Source organism: Lutra lutra, chromosome 9 (genome assembly GCF_902655055.1).
Source record: "Lutra lutra chromosome 9, mLutLut1.2, whole genome shotgun sequence".
Lineage (NCBI taxonomy): Eukaryota > Metazoa > Chordata > Mammalia > Carnivora > Mustelidae > Lutra > Lutra lutra.
Genome location: NC_062286.1, coordinates 94,858,566 through 94,875,799, shown reverse-complemented (window position 1 = coordinate 94,875,799; position 17,234 = coordinate 94,858,566). Strand labels below are relative to the sequence as shown.

Below are 17,234 nucleotides of genomic sequence, written 5' to 3'. Positions count from 1 at the left end.
CCTGAGCCTGGCAGTTTGGTGCCTCATCCTGCTTCTAGGACTACAGAGTCACATAACAGAATGCCGACAGAAACCAGGTGCTTTCATTTCCTAGGGGCTCAGCCCTAAGCCCAGGAATTTAGAAAGCCAGGAGGTGTGAAACACACGAGATTTCTACATTAGGGGCAGAAGCTGCTGGTCTTGCTGAGCCTGTGGGGCTCTGAGAGCTGAGGGACCTGTCAGATGTGCCCACACTTGAGCAGCATCAGCAGCCCAGCCCGGGCTTACCTCACAAAGGGGCCACAGATGTGACCACCTGGCCAGAGAGTATAGCCAGAGGGCAGAAACACCCCTGACTCAGGCTTGACTAACACCCTGACCAGGTGCAGGGATATGAACTGACCGTGCTGGGCAGAGAGTGGTCCATGAGTGGAGCTGGTCAAAGCTCAAGTCCTCAGGAAGGAGAAAGATATCTCCTTTGGGTGAGGACAGCCAGGCCACGTCTCAGCAAGCAGGAGTGTTGTGAAGAGCTTGGTTCTGGGGTATGTTTGGGGTGTAGCTGTACTGGGTGGGGAGGGACTATAATGCCAGAGTGGCCTCCAACGGTGCCTTGGGCAACACATTCAGACATCATGGAGCAGAAAGTCTCACAGGCCAAAGTTAGCTGCTTGACTAAATCCTATGTGTATCAAATTGGTGCAAACCATCAAACCATCAGGTGAGAGGCTAGATAGGGAAAGGAAGCAAGTTAACATACTTCAGGTATGGAGGCAAGCTGAGGAGACAAAAAGAACATGTTGCCCAGACCCTGGGCTTGTCATGCTCTCTGCTGCCTTTGTCTCCATGCTGATGGGGTTACAGGGCCCACAGTGGGGGTTTGAGCAAAGCCTGTGCAGCAGATCAGAAACACGTACTGGCCCTGAGGAGACACAGAGGGAAGTCTGCTTAGCACAGCTGGACATGTTGAGGATTGGGTTGGTGGTTCCTGGGGTGAGGACACCTGGGGCCAGGACGGCATTATTGTTGGGTGGCAAACATAAGACCTTATGAATATTCTGTTCTCTGAGTATCTCATGTGTAGTTAGTATCTGATGGATATCAGGTGTCTCTCGGCTCTGCTGTCACATTCCTTATTCAACTTAGGCAAGCTATACTTACCACATGTCTGCAATGAACACAACTTTTCTATTCTACCTTTGTCTCTTTGGGGGAGGAAAAATTTTGTGCCCCCTTCAAGGTCCTTCTAGCTAGACTAAGAATCAAATTGATACACAACAGATTAACAGGAGAAAAATCAAATTTAATTTCATACATATGGGGAATCCACACAGACATGGAAATTCCAAAGATAGGCAAACTGAGGTATACATGTCAGGCTGAACTAAGGAAAAGGACTATGGGGTCTGGGACTTCAAAGGGGAGGAATGTAAACCTCAAGAAGAAAGAAAAATAATTAATGTTTGTGGGGTGACTGGGTGACTCAGTGGGTTAAATCTCTGCCTTCAGCTAGGGTCATGGTCTCAGGGTCCTGGGATTCAGTCCCCCATCTGGCTCTCTGCTCAGCAGAGGACCTGCTTCTACCTTTCTTTCTGCCTGCTTCTCAGCTTACTTGTGATCTCTCTCTCTGTCAAATAAATAAATAAAATATTAGGGAAAAAAAAGGAATTGATGTTTGGTAAACAAATGCTTATTGGCCCCATGGAAACAATGAGGTACAGAGAGGACTTTGATCCAACAACGCTTGCTGTTGTAGGTAGGTCCTCCCTACCATACCTTACTGATAGCATAATGTAGTTGTCTGTGATGATAGTTCTTTTCCTGGAGCAGGTCCTCTACCTAAATTCTTTGTAGTTGGCTGGAGGAGGAGAAAAGCTAAAGAACTTTTCCTGAATCTGCTAGGTTTTGATTGTTTTTTAAACCAAAATAATCTTCATGGCAAAGCGGCTCCTTTTGAGGTGGCCTGCCTTTGGCCCCTATATCTCTCAGGCTATTTGCTTTTGCATTATATGTACTTAACACAGTTACTGTTGTGCCTCTGTCTCATGAACTACATTCTGATTCACTTTCTATGGAGAATGGAATCTCCCCAACAGCAAATGTACATTAAAGCTGTGATCTACAGATACTCATCAGTTATACTGCGATAGGTCTGAAGGTGTGTTTCAGGCAATGAGGTAAAATTCTGACAGGTAGCCTGAGGCATTTACTTGACTTCTTTGTGAGACCTATTTTCCCTCCTGTGTAAAAGGGGCTACTTATTATGTGGCCCCAAGGGAGATTATTAAAGAAGAGAAACATGTGATATCCTTATTATAGGGCCTGGCAAGACTCAATAATGCTCCACAAACAGATGGCAGTGTGATTGCCTGACTGGAAATGGGGGAGATGCAGAGGGGCAGTTTTGAAGCCAAAGGCTCCCCTGAGGATTTTCATCCATGCTCCTGAAGAGGAGACAAGATGAGTTTTGAGGCCCATGTTGTCCCTGGGGCAGTGCTTCTCTCCTTGTGCCTTTCTGTGCACTGAGACCTGATACAGACAGGCACCTGCACTGGATGTGTGGGGGCCTCACAGGCAAAGAGGCAGGGGTCACTTGGTGGGGAAGGAAAGGAGTGTGAGTGCATTCCTTCCAGAAGGGAACAGCCAAGATGGGAACATGTGCTGAATTGTGACTGCTGATATCTCACTCCACTTCTCTTTGGGGAAGGAGAGAGAAAGAAGATCATAGGACACAAAGCTAACAGAAGTTCTCTCGTTTTTACCCCTAGCAGTGCCAGGAAGACTGGGGGGTGCAGAAGCAGCAGGGCCAGCCCAGCCCATGTCCTGCCCCAGTCCTGGAAGGACAGAAGGAACAAGGCTTATACCTGCTTGGCTGAGGTGCCATGGCCAGACTCTGCCTGAGCCTGCTGCTCCTGGTGGCCACTGTGACCTTTGTGTCCAGAGGTGTCCACACCTGGGGCAGATCGAAGGTGGTGAGGAATTTCCAAGACATCCCGGAAACTTACGTCTATGTGCGGCAGGCACTGTGGCATGCCATGAAAGAGTATAACAAGGCCAGCAAAGACAAGTACAACTTCAAGGTGGTGAAGGTCCTGAAATCCCAGGAGCAGGTTGGTGAGCATGTTCTCTTTGCTCTTTCTCTCCAAGATGTAGTCATGGAGGGGCCCATTGTCCATGGAGGGCACAGACCCCAGGGAGGGGAAAACAGTTGAGAGACACCTTTAGTCAAATATATATTAATTTTATTTTAGGGGTTTTGGGAGGAAAGTTAGTTACACTTTATCCTTTATCATTCTGGGACAAAACATAAAGTAGCCATTAAAATAACTTAAAACTGATTACAATCATATCAGAAAGCATAGGTGAGAGTCCAAGAAGGACAGTTGAAGGGGCCAAGTCTGGGACAATTTGGGCTGTTATCATCAAAATGAGTCATTATAGTTATGGATTATAACACAGTGAAAAAGCAAAGGAAGTGCAAGTCCAGCTTTTATTAAAAAAAAAAAAAAGGAAGGGAAGGCTCTTGTTTATAGAAAAACACCTACTTGTATATGTAAAAAACTGTGTAAGTAGGAAATCATCATGGAGATAACTACTTCAGGCAAACATCATCAATGAGTCCTAAAACCACTGGGTGGGAGAGTGGTGGGGGACAAATTGGTGCAGGGATTCTTTAATTAATTAATTACACCAGGGAAAAGATTGTAAAAACAATCAGGAAATTTGGCAAGTGCCTTGTTTACCAAAATGCTTGTCACCAACACTGGGACAGACTGACATCTTGTGCCCCTGATGTGAGGTCATAGAAAGGACACAGCATCATCTGTGCATGGTATCCCTTGTCTAAAATCCACCTTCCACAGGTTATCATGAACAATGAGACAAATCCATATTATGGGGCATTCTGTAATACCTCTTAAAAATATCAGTGTCATGAAAGACAGGGGAGAAAAGCAGGGAAACTTCTAGGTTAAAGGAGGTATAAGAAACATGACAACTAAATGCAATATGTGGTCTTGTATTATCTCTGGGATTAAAAAAAAACAATAAACGATGTGGTTGGGGGAACAGGAATATGGACTATAACATAGAAGAGAGCATTGTTCCAATGTTGTATCCCAAGAAAGATGTGGTTTGGGGGGGAACCCAGAGAGGAATCAGTAGGTGCACAAAAGGAACGGGGGTTCAACTAGTCTGTTTGGATGGAGTTTAAGAAGATGAAAAGGGAGGGGCTAATGGGGAATGGGGGTTACTCTGTAATGGAGTGACATGCAGTATAGGGACAGTCTTTGTGCTCCTCTTCCTCCTTCACTAGCCCTGTCTCCTCTCCATCCTCTGCCCTCTAACCTTTGCTGTCCATCCCTGAAGGTCATCAGGAACCTGCTCAGGTTCCTGTTTTCTTAATGGGGTCAGGAAAGAAGATTCATTTGGCAGTTTCATGTCCCTGTGAGGCTAGGACATTTGGCCCCTTGACCATCCTCCACACTCAATGGGCCTTGGCTCCCTCCTTTTTGTGTGTGTGGTCCTGGCTATGTTGTTTGTGTTTCTTGAGTAGTGGACACCTGGGGCCAGGATGTGTGTCACCACTGGGTAGCCGAGTTAAAGTTAAATATTAGATAAATTAAATTAGTTTAAACTAGAAGATAGTTAAGTTTAAAATAAAGTAAATATCAACTACTTTGGGGGCTCATTTATATGTAGTGAACTAATTGATAGTGAACTATTCCACTTTCATGGACTTCTCTTTATCAACGCTTTTTCAGTTCCACAAATAGATGGTTCTGCTTTACTTAATCAAAAGTACACTGAATTCTCATGTCTCAAAAATTATACGTCATTTTGTACTGTGTGCTAGTTTTTTCGTGAATGTACATTTTATTTCTCAGCTCACTGTAAACACTTGAATGCAGGTAAAAATTCAAAAGAATCAGGTAGAAACAGGTTGAAAAAGAGTCTAGAACAGAGGTATTTAAAATTCCTTGACCTTCCATCTACATACCAGAGGAAAACACACTAAAGAAAAAGGTAAGGAAGAATGAAACATCCCCCGCAAACAAAATTAACTCAAAACAAAAGAAAAGCAAAAAGAAAAATTCTTGGTTATAATTCAGATTAAACTTAAACACAGGCTCTATATAAAGAGAACAGCTATATCTTATTGGTTGATTTAACTTTAAAGTACAAAGATCTATATCAGGAGTTGGACAATTATAGCCTGTAGCCAAGTCTGGCTTGCTGCTAATTTCATATGCCCCATGAACTAGTTATAAGAATAGTTATAAGAAACAAAAAAGGAAGATTTTGTGACATGAAAATTACATAAAATTTAAATTTCCATGTCTATAAATAAAGTTTTATTAGAACATTGCCACTTGCATTGTTTGAGTGCAGTCTAGGACTACTTTTCTGCAACACTGACATTGTTGTGTGTTCTGAGCCTAAAGTATTTACTCTCCAGTCCTTAAAGAAAAAGTTTGTAGCTACCTGTTCTTTTATGTAGTTGACTAAGGCTCTGTTGCAGATTCTGTGCAAGGGGAATGATGGTAAAGAAAAGCACTGTGGGTCTGATTATATGCTAATTTCTTTCAAGAAATACAATGCAGTGCTATAAATGTATTTTCTCTTCCTTATAATTTTCTTAATAATTTTTTCTTTTCTCTAGCTTAATTTAGTTCAAGAATGCAGTATATAATTTATATGATACACAAAATATGTGTTAGTTGACTGTTTATGTTATTGGTGAGCCTTCTGGTCAATGGTAGGCTATTAGTAGTTAAGTTTTTGAGGAGTCCAAAGTTCCACTTGGATTTTTGATTGTGCCTATAAGTCCCACATTGTTCAAGGGTCAACTGTATATACAGAGTACTTTGTGCCAGACCTGGTTGCTTTTCATATGCTCATTCAGATCTTGCAACTCATTACACAGGAACTACTTTCTTCCACTTTAAAGAGGAAATAGGCACAGACACGTTTAGTATTCTGTCCAGGGACACACAGCTAGTATGTAGAAGAGCCAAGATTTAAACCCAAACTGCCTGTTGTGAATGAGTACATGTTACTGCCTGAGTGATACGGATGGAGTGCAAGTGGTAGGATATTACAGCCAGATGAAAGGGGTCATGGAAGGTCAGGAGAGTCAGAGCCCTGTCTGTGAAGGCAGTGAAGAGCTGCCTCAGCAGCCAGGACCCCTATCCTCTTCCTTTTCTGGGCAATCGGGGGTCAAGCTAGGGCTGGTGGTCAGTTGGTGGGTTGTTGAGGATGATTCAGAGCAGTTTGGTTTTATGGTAATTTTAACTTGGAAATATTAGTCAAACATAAAGCAGAGGCTCTCAAGTGGGCATAGATTTTTCCAGGCAGGGGATTTGGGGCAATACCTGGAGGGCTTTTTGCTTATCACAACTGAAGCAGGTCGCTGCTGACACTTAGTGTGCAGAGACCAGGGATGCTGCTAAGCACCCTGCAGTGCTCAGGGCAGCCCCTACCACAAAGACTGACATGTCAATAGTGCTGAGGTTGAGAAACTTGTTATCCAGTCATTAAAAATGTTCTAGGAGTACGTCTGAAAGTTACTGAGTTGAAAGATGGAAGAGAAGACCCAATTTCTTGCATTTCCAATCTGACTTGTTATTTCCTGAAGGCACAAGGGAGGGAGGGGGCAAAGGGGGAGGGAGAAGCAAACTCCCAGCTGAGCAGGGAGCCCAACATGGGGCTTGATCCCGGGACCCAAGGATCATGACCTGAGACAAAGGGAGATACTTCACTGACTGAGCTACCCAGGTGCCCCTATGATATGTAATTTTTAAATTACTCTTTGACAGGTCACAGACAGTTTGGACTACTTTCTTGAAGTCAAAATTGCCCGAACAATGTGCAAGAAAATTTCAGGAGAAAATGAAAACTGCTTGTTACAACAGGATCCCCAAATGAAAAAGGTATGGGCTTGGTCAGGTCTGTGTACCCGACAGAGAAAACTGATAGGACCAATTCTGCTTTGATTTTCTAGTTTTCTTCTTCCTCTCCTTCTCCTTCTCCTCCTCCTTCTTCTTCTTTGTGGAAAGACAGTTTTATTATTATAAATTCCATAGCACTGATGTGTTGTAAAGAAAACTTAGCTTTTTAAAATTATTATGTTCAGTTAGCCACTGTATAGTGTATAATTAATCTTTGATGCAGTGTTCAGTGATTCATTAGTTAAGTGAAACACCTAGTGCAAATCAAAGCAGGTGTCTTCCTCAATACCATCATTCTATTCCCCCCTCCCCCACCCTCCTCCCCTCTGAAACCCCCAGATTGTTTCTCAGGGTCTGTAATTTCTCATGGTTCATCTCCCTCTCTGATTTCTCCCCCTTTGGATTTCCATCCCCTTCCCTTATGGTCCTCTGTGCTATTGCTTACATTTCACATATGAGTAAAACCATATGATAATTTTCTTTCTCTGTTTGACCTACTTCACTTAACATAATCCCCACCAGTTCCACCCATGTAGATGCAAATGGTGGGTATTCATCTTTTCTGATGGCTGAATAATATTCCATTGTGTATGTGGGCCACATCTTCTTTATCCATTCATCTGTTGAAGGGCATCTTGGCTCCTTCCACAGTTTGGCTATTTTGGACATTGCTGCTATGAACATTGGGGTTCATGTGCCCCTTATTTTCACTACATCTGTATCTTTGGGGTAAATATCCAGTAGTGCAATTGCTGGGTCATAGGGTGGCTCTATTCTTAACATCTTGAGGAACCTCCATACTGTTTTCCAGGGTGGCTGTACCAGCTTGCATTCCCACCAACAGTGCAACAGGGTTCCCTTTTCTCCACATTCTTTTCAACATTTGTTGTTTCCTATCTAGTTAATTTTTGCCATTCTAAGTGGTGTAAGGTGGTATTAAATTATGGTTTTGATTTGAATCTCCCTGATGGCTAGTGATGATGAACATTTTTTCATGTGTCTGTTAGCCATTTGTATGTCTTCTTTGGAGAAGTGTCTGTTCATATCTTCTGCCCACTTCTTGACTGGGTTATTTGTTTTTAGAGTGTTGAGTTTGAGGGGTTCTTTATAGATCTTGAATATCAACCCTTTACTTCTAATGTCATTTGCAAATATCTTCTCCCATTCCATGGGCTGCCTCTTAGTTTTGTTGACTATTTCCTCTGCTGTGCAGAAGGTTTTTATCTTGATGAAGTCCCAAAAGTTCATTTTTGCTTTTGTTTCCCTTGCCTTTGGAGATGGGTCTTGAGAGAAGTTACTATGGCTAATGTCGAAAAGGTAACTTCCCATGTTCTCCTCTAGGATTTTGATGGATTCCTGCCTCACATTGAAGTCTTTCATCTATTTTGAGTTTATCTTTGTGTATGGTGTAAAATGGTCCAGTTTCATTTTTCTCTATACAGCTGCCCAGTTTCCTCAGCACCACTTATTGAAGGAACTGTCTCTTTTCCATTGGATATTTTTTCCTGATTTGTCAAAGATTAGTTGACCATAGAGTTGAGGGTTTATCTTAAACCATATTCTGATCATATTCAGGACCAAGGACAGCCAGGTTCTAGACATAGCACACTGTTTCTATAAGTTTTTGCTGATATCTCTCTCCTCTGCCAACACACACACATGCACATAGACACTTGGTGGCTTAAAACAACACCTGTTCATTATTTCTCACTGATCTGCAAGCTGAACTGGATTTTGCTGGACAGATTTGCCTTGGCGATCTTTTCATAGAAGTTACTTCCAGTTTTTCTTTTTCATGGTTGAAGGTACATACACAAGTGTCTCTGTCTTTTGTATTTTCTTCACCTATTTGGTATATGCCTAAAGCTGGCATGACACATGGCTAAGCAAAAATAATGGCGGATTAATGATTTCTTAAAATCGCCCAGACATGTGCAAGTAAAATGCATCTTCATATTCTAATGGATAGTAGGCTCCACAGCAGAGCACCAAATGCAAGAGGATGGCTACATCTAGAGAGTAAGCTATTATTTTAAGTTACTAGAACTAGTTTTCAATTAAGTAACATTTAAAAAATTCTAGTAGATACTAAGAATGATATATCAAATACCCATGTGCTTGATTTTATAACTGTTGTCATTTTATTACATTAATTTAAAATGTTTATTTCAACCAGTAAAATATTAAATATGAATTCCACGCCCTCCTTTCTAAGATAAACACTCAAGTTGTTGAGAAGTGTTCCTACCCATTAAAAAAAAATTAATCCATGTATGCAGAGTTTTGTGTGTTTTTTAAAATGTACAGAAATTTTAGAACTTTCTCTTATTTTCTTTTCCACTCAACAACATGTTTTGAGATTTATTATGTTGGTGCAATCTGTTATTATTTATGCTAAATGGTTTCTTGGGTCACTTAATGTGTATATAAATCAGCTAAATTGGTTTTGTTACTGCATATTAAGCTCTTATATGACTGTATTGCATCGTTTTTGACCATCTATCTACTTGTGGTCATCTTAAAAATTCACTTTAACCATAATGCAGCAGTGACAGGATGCATGCTGACCAAGCAGGTTTGGGGCTCTCCTTGGGGCACCCCAGGGAGTGGGACCACCATTCAGCCACTTGTGCAGCTTCAGCGCTGGTGGGGCCACCACACATGACTTATAATCTCAGTTTTACGCTCCGAAGTGGTTGAACCAGCACACCTTCCTTCAGTGGTGTATATGGTTGTTCATTTTCCCTCAGCACTTGGGGTTGAATCTTAAATATTTTCATTTTGATATATGTGAAAGGTGATCTTCCCACCATTTCACTTGGTTGATCTCTGATTTCTAATGAGGTTGAAATATTTTAATATCCCTGGTAATCATCCAGCATCCAGGTTTTCATCTCTATGCCTTGCTTTTTTTTTTTTTTTTTTCCTGGAGCAACCAACCAGAGGGCTCTTTTGAGGAGCCACAGCCAAGCCACTGGAACCCCCTGACCTCAACATCTCATGCTTCCTACTTCCTGCCTCTATCTCCCCTTGGCCAAACTCAACTGGAAGTCAGAGGGTGCCTATGGATGTGATCTATAGAAGTAAGAGGACAGAGAGCCCATTGAAACAGACTGTAGAGGCTATAGGGTAAGGGTTCCCATTGGTCCAGCCCATTGAAGTCATTGGTCTTTCAAGACACACCAGGTAGTAATAGAAGGAATGCTGACATGGAGAGACACATGGAAAGAAGCCAGCATGGGGGCAAGGGTGGAGGCAACAAGATCAATAGGAGGCTATCAGGAGTCTAATGGAATACCACAAGTGAGAGGTGATGTTGGTTAGGATGGTGGAGGTACTCAGTTCTGGATATTTGTGAAAGGCTTGGTTGGAATTTGCTGATGGATTGGCCATGGAGAGTAAGTGGAGAAGAGTTGAGGATGACTTCAAGTTTTGTGGGATTTGGAGGTAATTCTCTCTCTTAGTTTTCTCTAATGCTCTCATCTTCTACATGGAGCATCTGGCATTCAGTAGACTTTGTCACCTTGATTACATCCACTTCTCATCAAGAGGAGAATCCTTTCTGTCTTGCATTTCAGAGCTCCTATAGATTTGACCCCATATGCTTTCTTTAGTCATTTATTTGGATTTAGGAAGGAAGAAAAGGCAAACATTTGAGCTCCTTGGAATCCAAGTTTAAAACTTGATATTATTTTAAATAGTTATTAGATTCATCTCGTATAGAAAATTTGGAACTTCCAAAAGTATTAAGTCACTTAAAATCAACTATAAATACCATTATGTAAAGTTTACCACTGTCAATACATTGTTATTTATACTAACTTTTCTATATTTTATATTTGTATATTTGTGTTGTTGAAATCATACTCTATACTGTTGCCTAACTTAGATTTTCATTTAATAATAAATTTTAAGAATTTCTCAACTGCAAAATTATGTGAGAGCACTATATAGTGAAACTATGATTTCATTTAATTGTGTTCCACATTTAACTTTAGTCTATCCCTGAGAATTGGTTAAGTTTTCCTAACTTTTAGTTATTATGAGCAGTGCTTTAATAAATATTGTTCTTTGTTTCTATTTGTGTGATTATTGTTTCCTTGTAGGCAAAGTTCCTGGAAGTTGAATCACTCAATATTTTTTCACTTCTTAAAGATTTTTAATATACATTGTTCACATGTCCTCCAGGATTGATCCTAATAATTGGGTTTTCAATTCCTCTGTTTCCTGATTATTTCCTGTCTACTTTGGCTGATCCAGAAGTTAAGCAATTAGTCTACCCTCTGATAAGCCCACTCCCTTCCCTTCCTACTATTGCCAAGAAACACCTGAACCTTTCCCAGACACCCCTCTAGCCAGAATGAATCTCTGGACTGGCCTTAGTTCTCCAGTGGCCTGTCTGGATTGCTGGTAGCTTGGTCTTATTTTCTTCCTCAGGCTGATCCCTCCGTATTTGTATCTTACACAACTTCAATTCTGTTGGATGTTTCCACTCATGCTTCCATTGATGTAGTGGAGGTATTCCTCATTTACATTTTTATTCTAACTGAAAAAAATCTTTAGGGGTGAGAATAGGGATATAAGTGAACTCATCCCATACCAGGAGCCTGAAACCATGCTCATCTTCAGGCCCTGGGAAAGAGCTCTATATGTTCCCTCAGTTCCCTGGTTGCAAGTTTTGCTTCTAGTCTCTGGCCAGAGCTTGCCCTGCCCCACCAAGACATTCAGGAACCTGTACTATTCTTGCCTCTTCTGGGAAGGACTCCCTTGGCCCTCGGGGCAGAATGCAGTCTCAGTAGGCTTGCAGGGGAGTCAGTGGCTGGATGGGGGCCAGAGCTGGAGATGAGCATTTCTGAGAATAACCAGTTTCTGGGCTCCTACCATCCACAATGACTTCAGATCACAGGTGAATTGGCAGGGGTCCATCCTGGTGAGTGAGACTGGCTTCTCTGCCATCCGGTCTCAGGTCAAAGGGCTCCAGGAACTGCAGGGGCATGGCTGGCTCAGGCTGCCTTTAGCCACCCTGAAGCCAAATTCTGGCACCTAGAAATAGAAACTTCTGTTTGTTTTTCATTTTTCTTTCTTACAAACTGATTATTCTTTTTCTTCTCTTTTAGATGTTTCTTTGCAACTTTATTGTTGCAACAAAACCTTGGAAATTTGAATTCACTACGCTGAAGAAACAATGTGAAGAGGTCTAATTACCTTCTAGCATATTCCACTGCTTTCACTTCCATTTTAAAGAAGCACATACACTTGCAAAACATTTAAATAAGCTGACCCACTGACTTCACTTTTGTGGCTTTTGTGCTTTTTTGTATGCACTTCAGGGGCTGATACTGAGAACATGATGCCTTTTTACTGTGTTGTCAGCCTCTTCTAGTTGACCCATTCATTTACTAGCAGGACAATCTGCTACCAGTAGATGGAAGAGAGTGTAAACCTGTTTCCATATCTCATTGAACTCTAAGCACAAATTACTTTTCACTGGCAGCTGTTCTAGAGAACTAACTGGAGGACCCAGTCCTCCACTGTTTTGAGCTGTTGAGTTGTGTTGGCAAGATTCTGAGGGTCTAGCTCCCTTGAGAGTGTTCCTTACCTGGATTTCCATCAAAATCTCCCTGCCTGGGACTCCAGGGAAGACACAGCCCATTGGCTTAGAAACAATTTTAAATAGCTGGTCCAAATGGAAGATAGTTGGGTCATGTGTGGATCTGGAGTGCACTTTTGGTTTTGAAGTGAAGCAGAAAAAATGCAAAGGTGATTGATGGCTCATGGATAGTAGGCTGCTTTGTGCATGAATGTGTGTGCGTGTGTGCACAGTGGGATGCATTAGTTATCTAATACTGCATAACTAATCCTTCTGCCCTTAATGGCTTAAGCAATCTCCCATGGTGTCTGTGGATCAGGGATCTGAAGGAGTCTTGGTGGGGTGGTTCCAGATGTCATTGTCCCTTGAGGTTATACTCAGACATTGACTGCACTGTCTTCATCAGAGGGATAGTTTGGCTCTGGAGAATCCACTTCCCAGGTGGCTCACACTAAAGACTGCAAGTTGGTGTTGGCCATTGACAGGAGATCTCTGTTCTACATGTGGGCCTCTCCACAGAGCCACTGTGTGCTTGGTATGGCTTCCTCCAGATAGAATGTTCTGAGAGACCAAGATGGAAGCCATACTGCCCTTTGTGACCTACCTTCAGATGTCACACACCATCACCTCTTCCTTGTGTTATTGGTCCCAATAGCTCTGGTTCAGTGTGGGAGGGGACTTTATAAGGGTATGATGACCAGGAGATGAGGACCAATGGATGCCATCTGGGAGGGTGGCTACCACTGTGTGTGTGTGCACACGTGTATATGTTTGTGTGCATATATGTGTGCAGAAGGGGGGATAAGATGATGAAGATGGTTAACATGAGCAGAAAGAGGCACTTTCTGAAACTTGGGTATGGAAACTACAGCACTGATGTGCAGGTCAAGGCCAGCCAGCACAGTGTCAACAGTAACACAGGAACATCCTATGTGATGGTAAAACTCAGAGGTCACCTGGCTGACAAGTAACCTCTCCCTGTACCTGAGCCTCTCTGCTTGAAGACTTTCTCTTCACCTATGAGAGGTGGCTAGAGTGCTGGGAGGGAATGCCCCAGGGAATGACCGTTGGGAGGTAAAACTGAGACATGTCCTGTCTAGTTTCTGAAATGTGTCCAAGAAGAAGCCCTAATCTCCCATATTGTTAGTTTGCTCACTCTCATAGGCTGCTTCCCATTCCTACTTCCTCACTGTCCTTCTGGTATTTTCTACAATCACCTCCGCATAAACCACTTGCACTTGAATTACTGTCTCAAGGTAAGTTTCTGGAGGAAGCCACCTCATAGTGGAGCCCAGGTTTACTATGAAAGGCAGCCTGGGACCACGTGGGGGCATCCCTTGTGGGGGGTCAGTCAATAGGACACAATTACATTTTGTCACCTCAGCCAACAACAATGTTCTAGGGACGGCATGCCCAGGCCTCCCTCCTCCATGTGGTCATGGAGTTCTAGGGACACAGGCAGAACAGTTCTTGTCACATTGCTCCTCCCACCTTGGGATGGGGATCCCTATGCCTGCAGCACCTGTAGCTTTCACTTCTTTGCCCACCTCTGCCTTTCAGCCCCCAACCACTGCCAAAGCCTTTGATCTCTTGTTCTGTAGTTGGAGTTGGCCAGCCCCATCTGGTCCCATGAACAACCTCTAGAGCAGGGCATTCTCCTTTGAACACTGACAATGTCGTTCCACACCTGGAGGGATCTAACACATTCAGACACCCTAGGCTGGTTGTTTCCATCTTATCCATAATAGCTACAAGCATCTGGGGCAAACTAAATGTTACTGACCACACCCAAAGTCAGCTATCTAGTACTAGTGGGATACTGCTTTGTGTTTAATTCTCCAAAGCTGTCTGGGCCCTTCTGAGGCACTGAGTTAGTCAGAATGAAGAATCAGTATCAAAACAGTTACATTGACTAATGAGTTTTTCTAAGGTTTTATTTATTTATTAGGGGAGAGAGGGAGAGCACAAGCAGGGAGTAGAAGGAGAGGGAGAAGCAGGGCATAGAAGGAGAGGGAGCCCTATGTGGGGCTCAATTCCAGGACCCTGAGATCATGACCTGAGCCAAAGACAGATGAGTAACTGCAGGTGCTTAACTGACTGAGTCACACAGGTGCCCTAGATTTTTGAGTTTTTATTTGCCCACTGTTGGCAGTGTCATACGTGAGCCTGAAGAGGACTGGAATGTGTGGATGTATAGCCTCTGAGGTATCTTCAGTATTGGCCCATTTCCTTCCAAAGTTCAAAGTCTCATTGGGCCCAAGCCTGTAGCTTGGGCCACCTGGGGGACCAGCTGCCTATTAGAAGTTATCCTGCCCCCACCCTCTTCTGCAGAAATTGTGCTCTTTAGAAGATACATGGATGACAGAAGCATTGGCTTGGTCACTATGTCCTCATTTTCCCTTTGGTCATGAGAAATTTTTAAAAAAAGACTCAAAAGTGTAGCTTCTAAGCAAGACGTACTCCCTTCCTGGACTACACCAGGGCCAGGGAGAAATCCAGGTCTGCATCCCATGTCAGGTATTAGGATCTGAGGGAAGTTGGAGCATCAGGGACCAGAGTGGTTATCTGGAATGGGGTCATGCTGAGGCTCACACACAGGGCAAGGACTGCAGGCTACTGAGATAGCTCTGCACATATGTCTTTTTCCATCTCCCACTCGCCCAGGTCCCAGATCCCTTTCTCCTTCCTCTGGCCTCCATAGGAGTAACTTCATTGTTACTTTGTGTTCAGTCCTGAGCCCAGGCTATACCATGACTCTGACACCTTGGGAAAGTTTAGGGAAGTGTCCATTGTCTCCTGATAGATGAAGAAGTGGCCACAGAGTGTTTGATAACCAGCATAGCTATTTTCCCAGTTGCAGGCCTTGACCTGGAGACTGAGGCTAACAGGTCAGGACTAGGGCAGCGGTGTCAACACTAGACTCACATGTTGTGGGAAGAGGGAGCTCTCCTGAGACTGAGCCACTGGCTGGGCCTCTTTTACTCTCTGGGAACTTGGGCCTGACCAGGCAGCTAGCCTTGTCTCTAGTAACCCCCTGCTTTTACCTCTGGCTCTGTCAGGGCTTTACCCAGGGTCCTACCTCAGGTGACACTGAGGATTCAGAAACCTGCTTCCCTGCTCCTTCAACATATGGACTCCAGGAAAGAAGCAAGGCGGGACCATCCCAAGCCAACAAGGATAGGCAGGGCAAGGTTCCTGAATCCTACACCTGTTACAAAGCTGGAGCCCCTGGAACTTGTACTCACCTTCAGGGCCCTGGAGACACAGTGGGGACTGGAACAAAACTCCCACTTTCTTTTTCTTCTACTTTTTAATTTTTTTTTTATTTTTAGAGATTCTGTTTATCATTTGTGTGGGGGTGTGGAGAGAAATATCACAAGCAGGGGGAGCTGCAGGCAGAGGGAGAAGCAGGCTCCCCACTGAGCAGGGAACACAACATGGGGCTTGATCCCAGGACCCTGGGATCATGACCTGAGCTGAAGGCAAACACTCAACCGACTGAGTCACCCAGGTACCGCCCAGAACCCAAATTTGTATAGATTCCCATGGGAGGGGGAGAGGGTAGAAACATTAACAAAGCCCCACAAGTGTGATCTGAGGCAGGATTTAGTGAGTCCTTACCAGGAGCCATGATTTGATACCTGCCTTGTGGACCCTGCTTCTCCAGCCCCAGGAGATAAGGTGAGCCCAGAAAGGGTCTGGACAGCCCCCACCCCCCACCATTGGACTGAACACACAGGAGACCCTCTCCTGGAGTTACCTGATGGGACTTCAGTAGAATTAGTGGGGTTGACTATGGAAAACATGCTGGGATTACAGTGGATAAAGAGCCCTCTTTATGCTTCCTTCTGCAGATTGAGGTACAACTCAGGACAGACCAGCGTGGGAGTAGACAGGAGAGTGGTTGGTTGGAGGGTCTTTAGAAATCTACTGAAGTCTGGGACCAGGCAGAATGACTGTGGGACAAGAGCACAGCTATGTCCATGATTAGTGATGCTCAGCTGGCAGGGAGGATACCCACTGCCAGCATCTTCCCACGGCTCTGCCTGGAATCCTGGGAAGCCCATTGAGGTCTCTATGGATGATGAGCTCTGAAGATACCTTACACCACATGTCTGATGTGAGTCCCCAGGGAGACCCTGAGATGCAGTCCCCAGGGATACTCTTAGGTGCAAATTGTGTGGTGCAGGTAGTTCATTTGGGAGATGGTCACAAAAGCACAGAGGGGGAAGGGAGACAGAAGAAAAAGGCTCAGTGTGGCTGTTGTTATGGGTCACTGAGCAGCCATGGGTGTTGTCCTGCTGGAATGTATGAGAACCCTGTGGATCTTCCCTCTGACAGCCTCTGTGGAGCTGGGAGCCTATAGCCACCCTACCTGGGATTGGAGTGCTGTCCTTGGGCCCTACCCTCTCCACTGAGGTGTGCTGGTTTTGCAGATGGAGGGCTATGTACACAGAGAAATCCCTGAGCAGAACCTGGGGAAGATGCAGATCTTCAGGTAGAATTGGAAGTGTCAGGTACTGGGTGGTCCAACTTCATGGGCACTGGAGGGATGGCTGGTTAGAAGAAGAAACCACAGCCCCAGGACCAAGTTCTGCCCCTGCCTGTACGTATAAATATAGTCTGATAGGAATACAACATTCTTACTTGTATTGGTACTTTCAAGGCAACACCAGGGAGTTGAGAACAGGTCATAGTGCCCAAAAAGGCCAAAAGAG

The 17,234-nt window shown here is 43.8% G+C and overlaps 1 protein-coding gene across 5 annotated transcripts; it reads left to right on the top strand.

Annotated features, from left to right (window-relative positions):
- The first annotated feature begins 308 nt into the window (after positions 1–308).
- LOC125109663 (cystatin-13-like) lies at positions 309–12,640 on the top strand. 5 transcript variants are annotated; one of them, XM_047746794.1, is made up of 5 exons: positions 309–521; positions 2,745–3,086; positions 6,795–6,908; positions 8,204–8,243; positions 12,044–12,640. In XM_047746794.1, exons 2-4 carry the CDS (start codon positions 2,859–2,861, stop codon positions 8,231–8,233), a joined length of 372 nt encoding a protein of 123 aa, XP_047602750.1. In that variant the 5' UTR covers positions 309–521; positions 2,745–2,858; the 3' UTR covers positions 8,234–8,243; positions 12,044–12,640. The 5 variants fall into 5 exon arrangements, with proteins under 5 accessions (XP_047602750.1, XP_047602748.1, XP_047602747.1 ...); XM_047746792.1 differs by lacking the exon at positions 8,204–8,243 and having other exon boundaries at positions 309–461; positions 12,044–12,302; XM_047746791.1 differs by lacking the exon at positions 8,204–8,243 and having other exon boundaries at positions 2,748–3,086; positions 12,044–12,302.
- The last annotated feature ends 4,594 nt before the right edge of the window (positions 12,641–17,234 follow it).

Bases quoted from the DNA above. Each gene is read 5' to 3' on its own strand.
- LOC125109663 (XM_047746792.1), top strand. From the start codon at position 2,859: ATGGCCAGACTCTGCCTGAGCCTGCTGCTCCTGGTGGCCACTGTGACC. The intron at 3,087-6,794 runs GTTGGTGAGCAT...ACTCTTTGACAG, and splicing joins TCCTGAAATCCCAGGAGCAG to GTCACAGACAGTTTGGACTA. The intron at 6,909-12,043 runs GTATGGGCTTGG...CTTCTCTTTTAG, and splicing joins AGGATCCCCAAATGAAAAAG to ATGTTTCTTTGCAACTTTAT.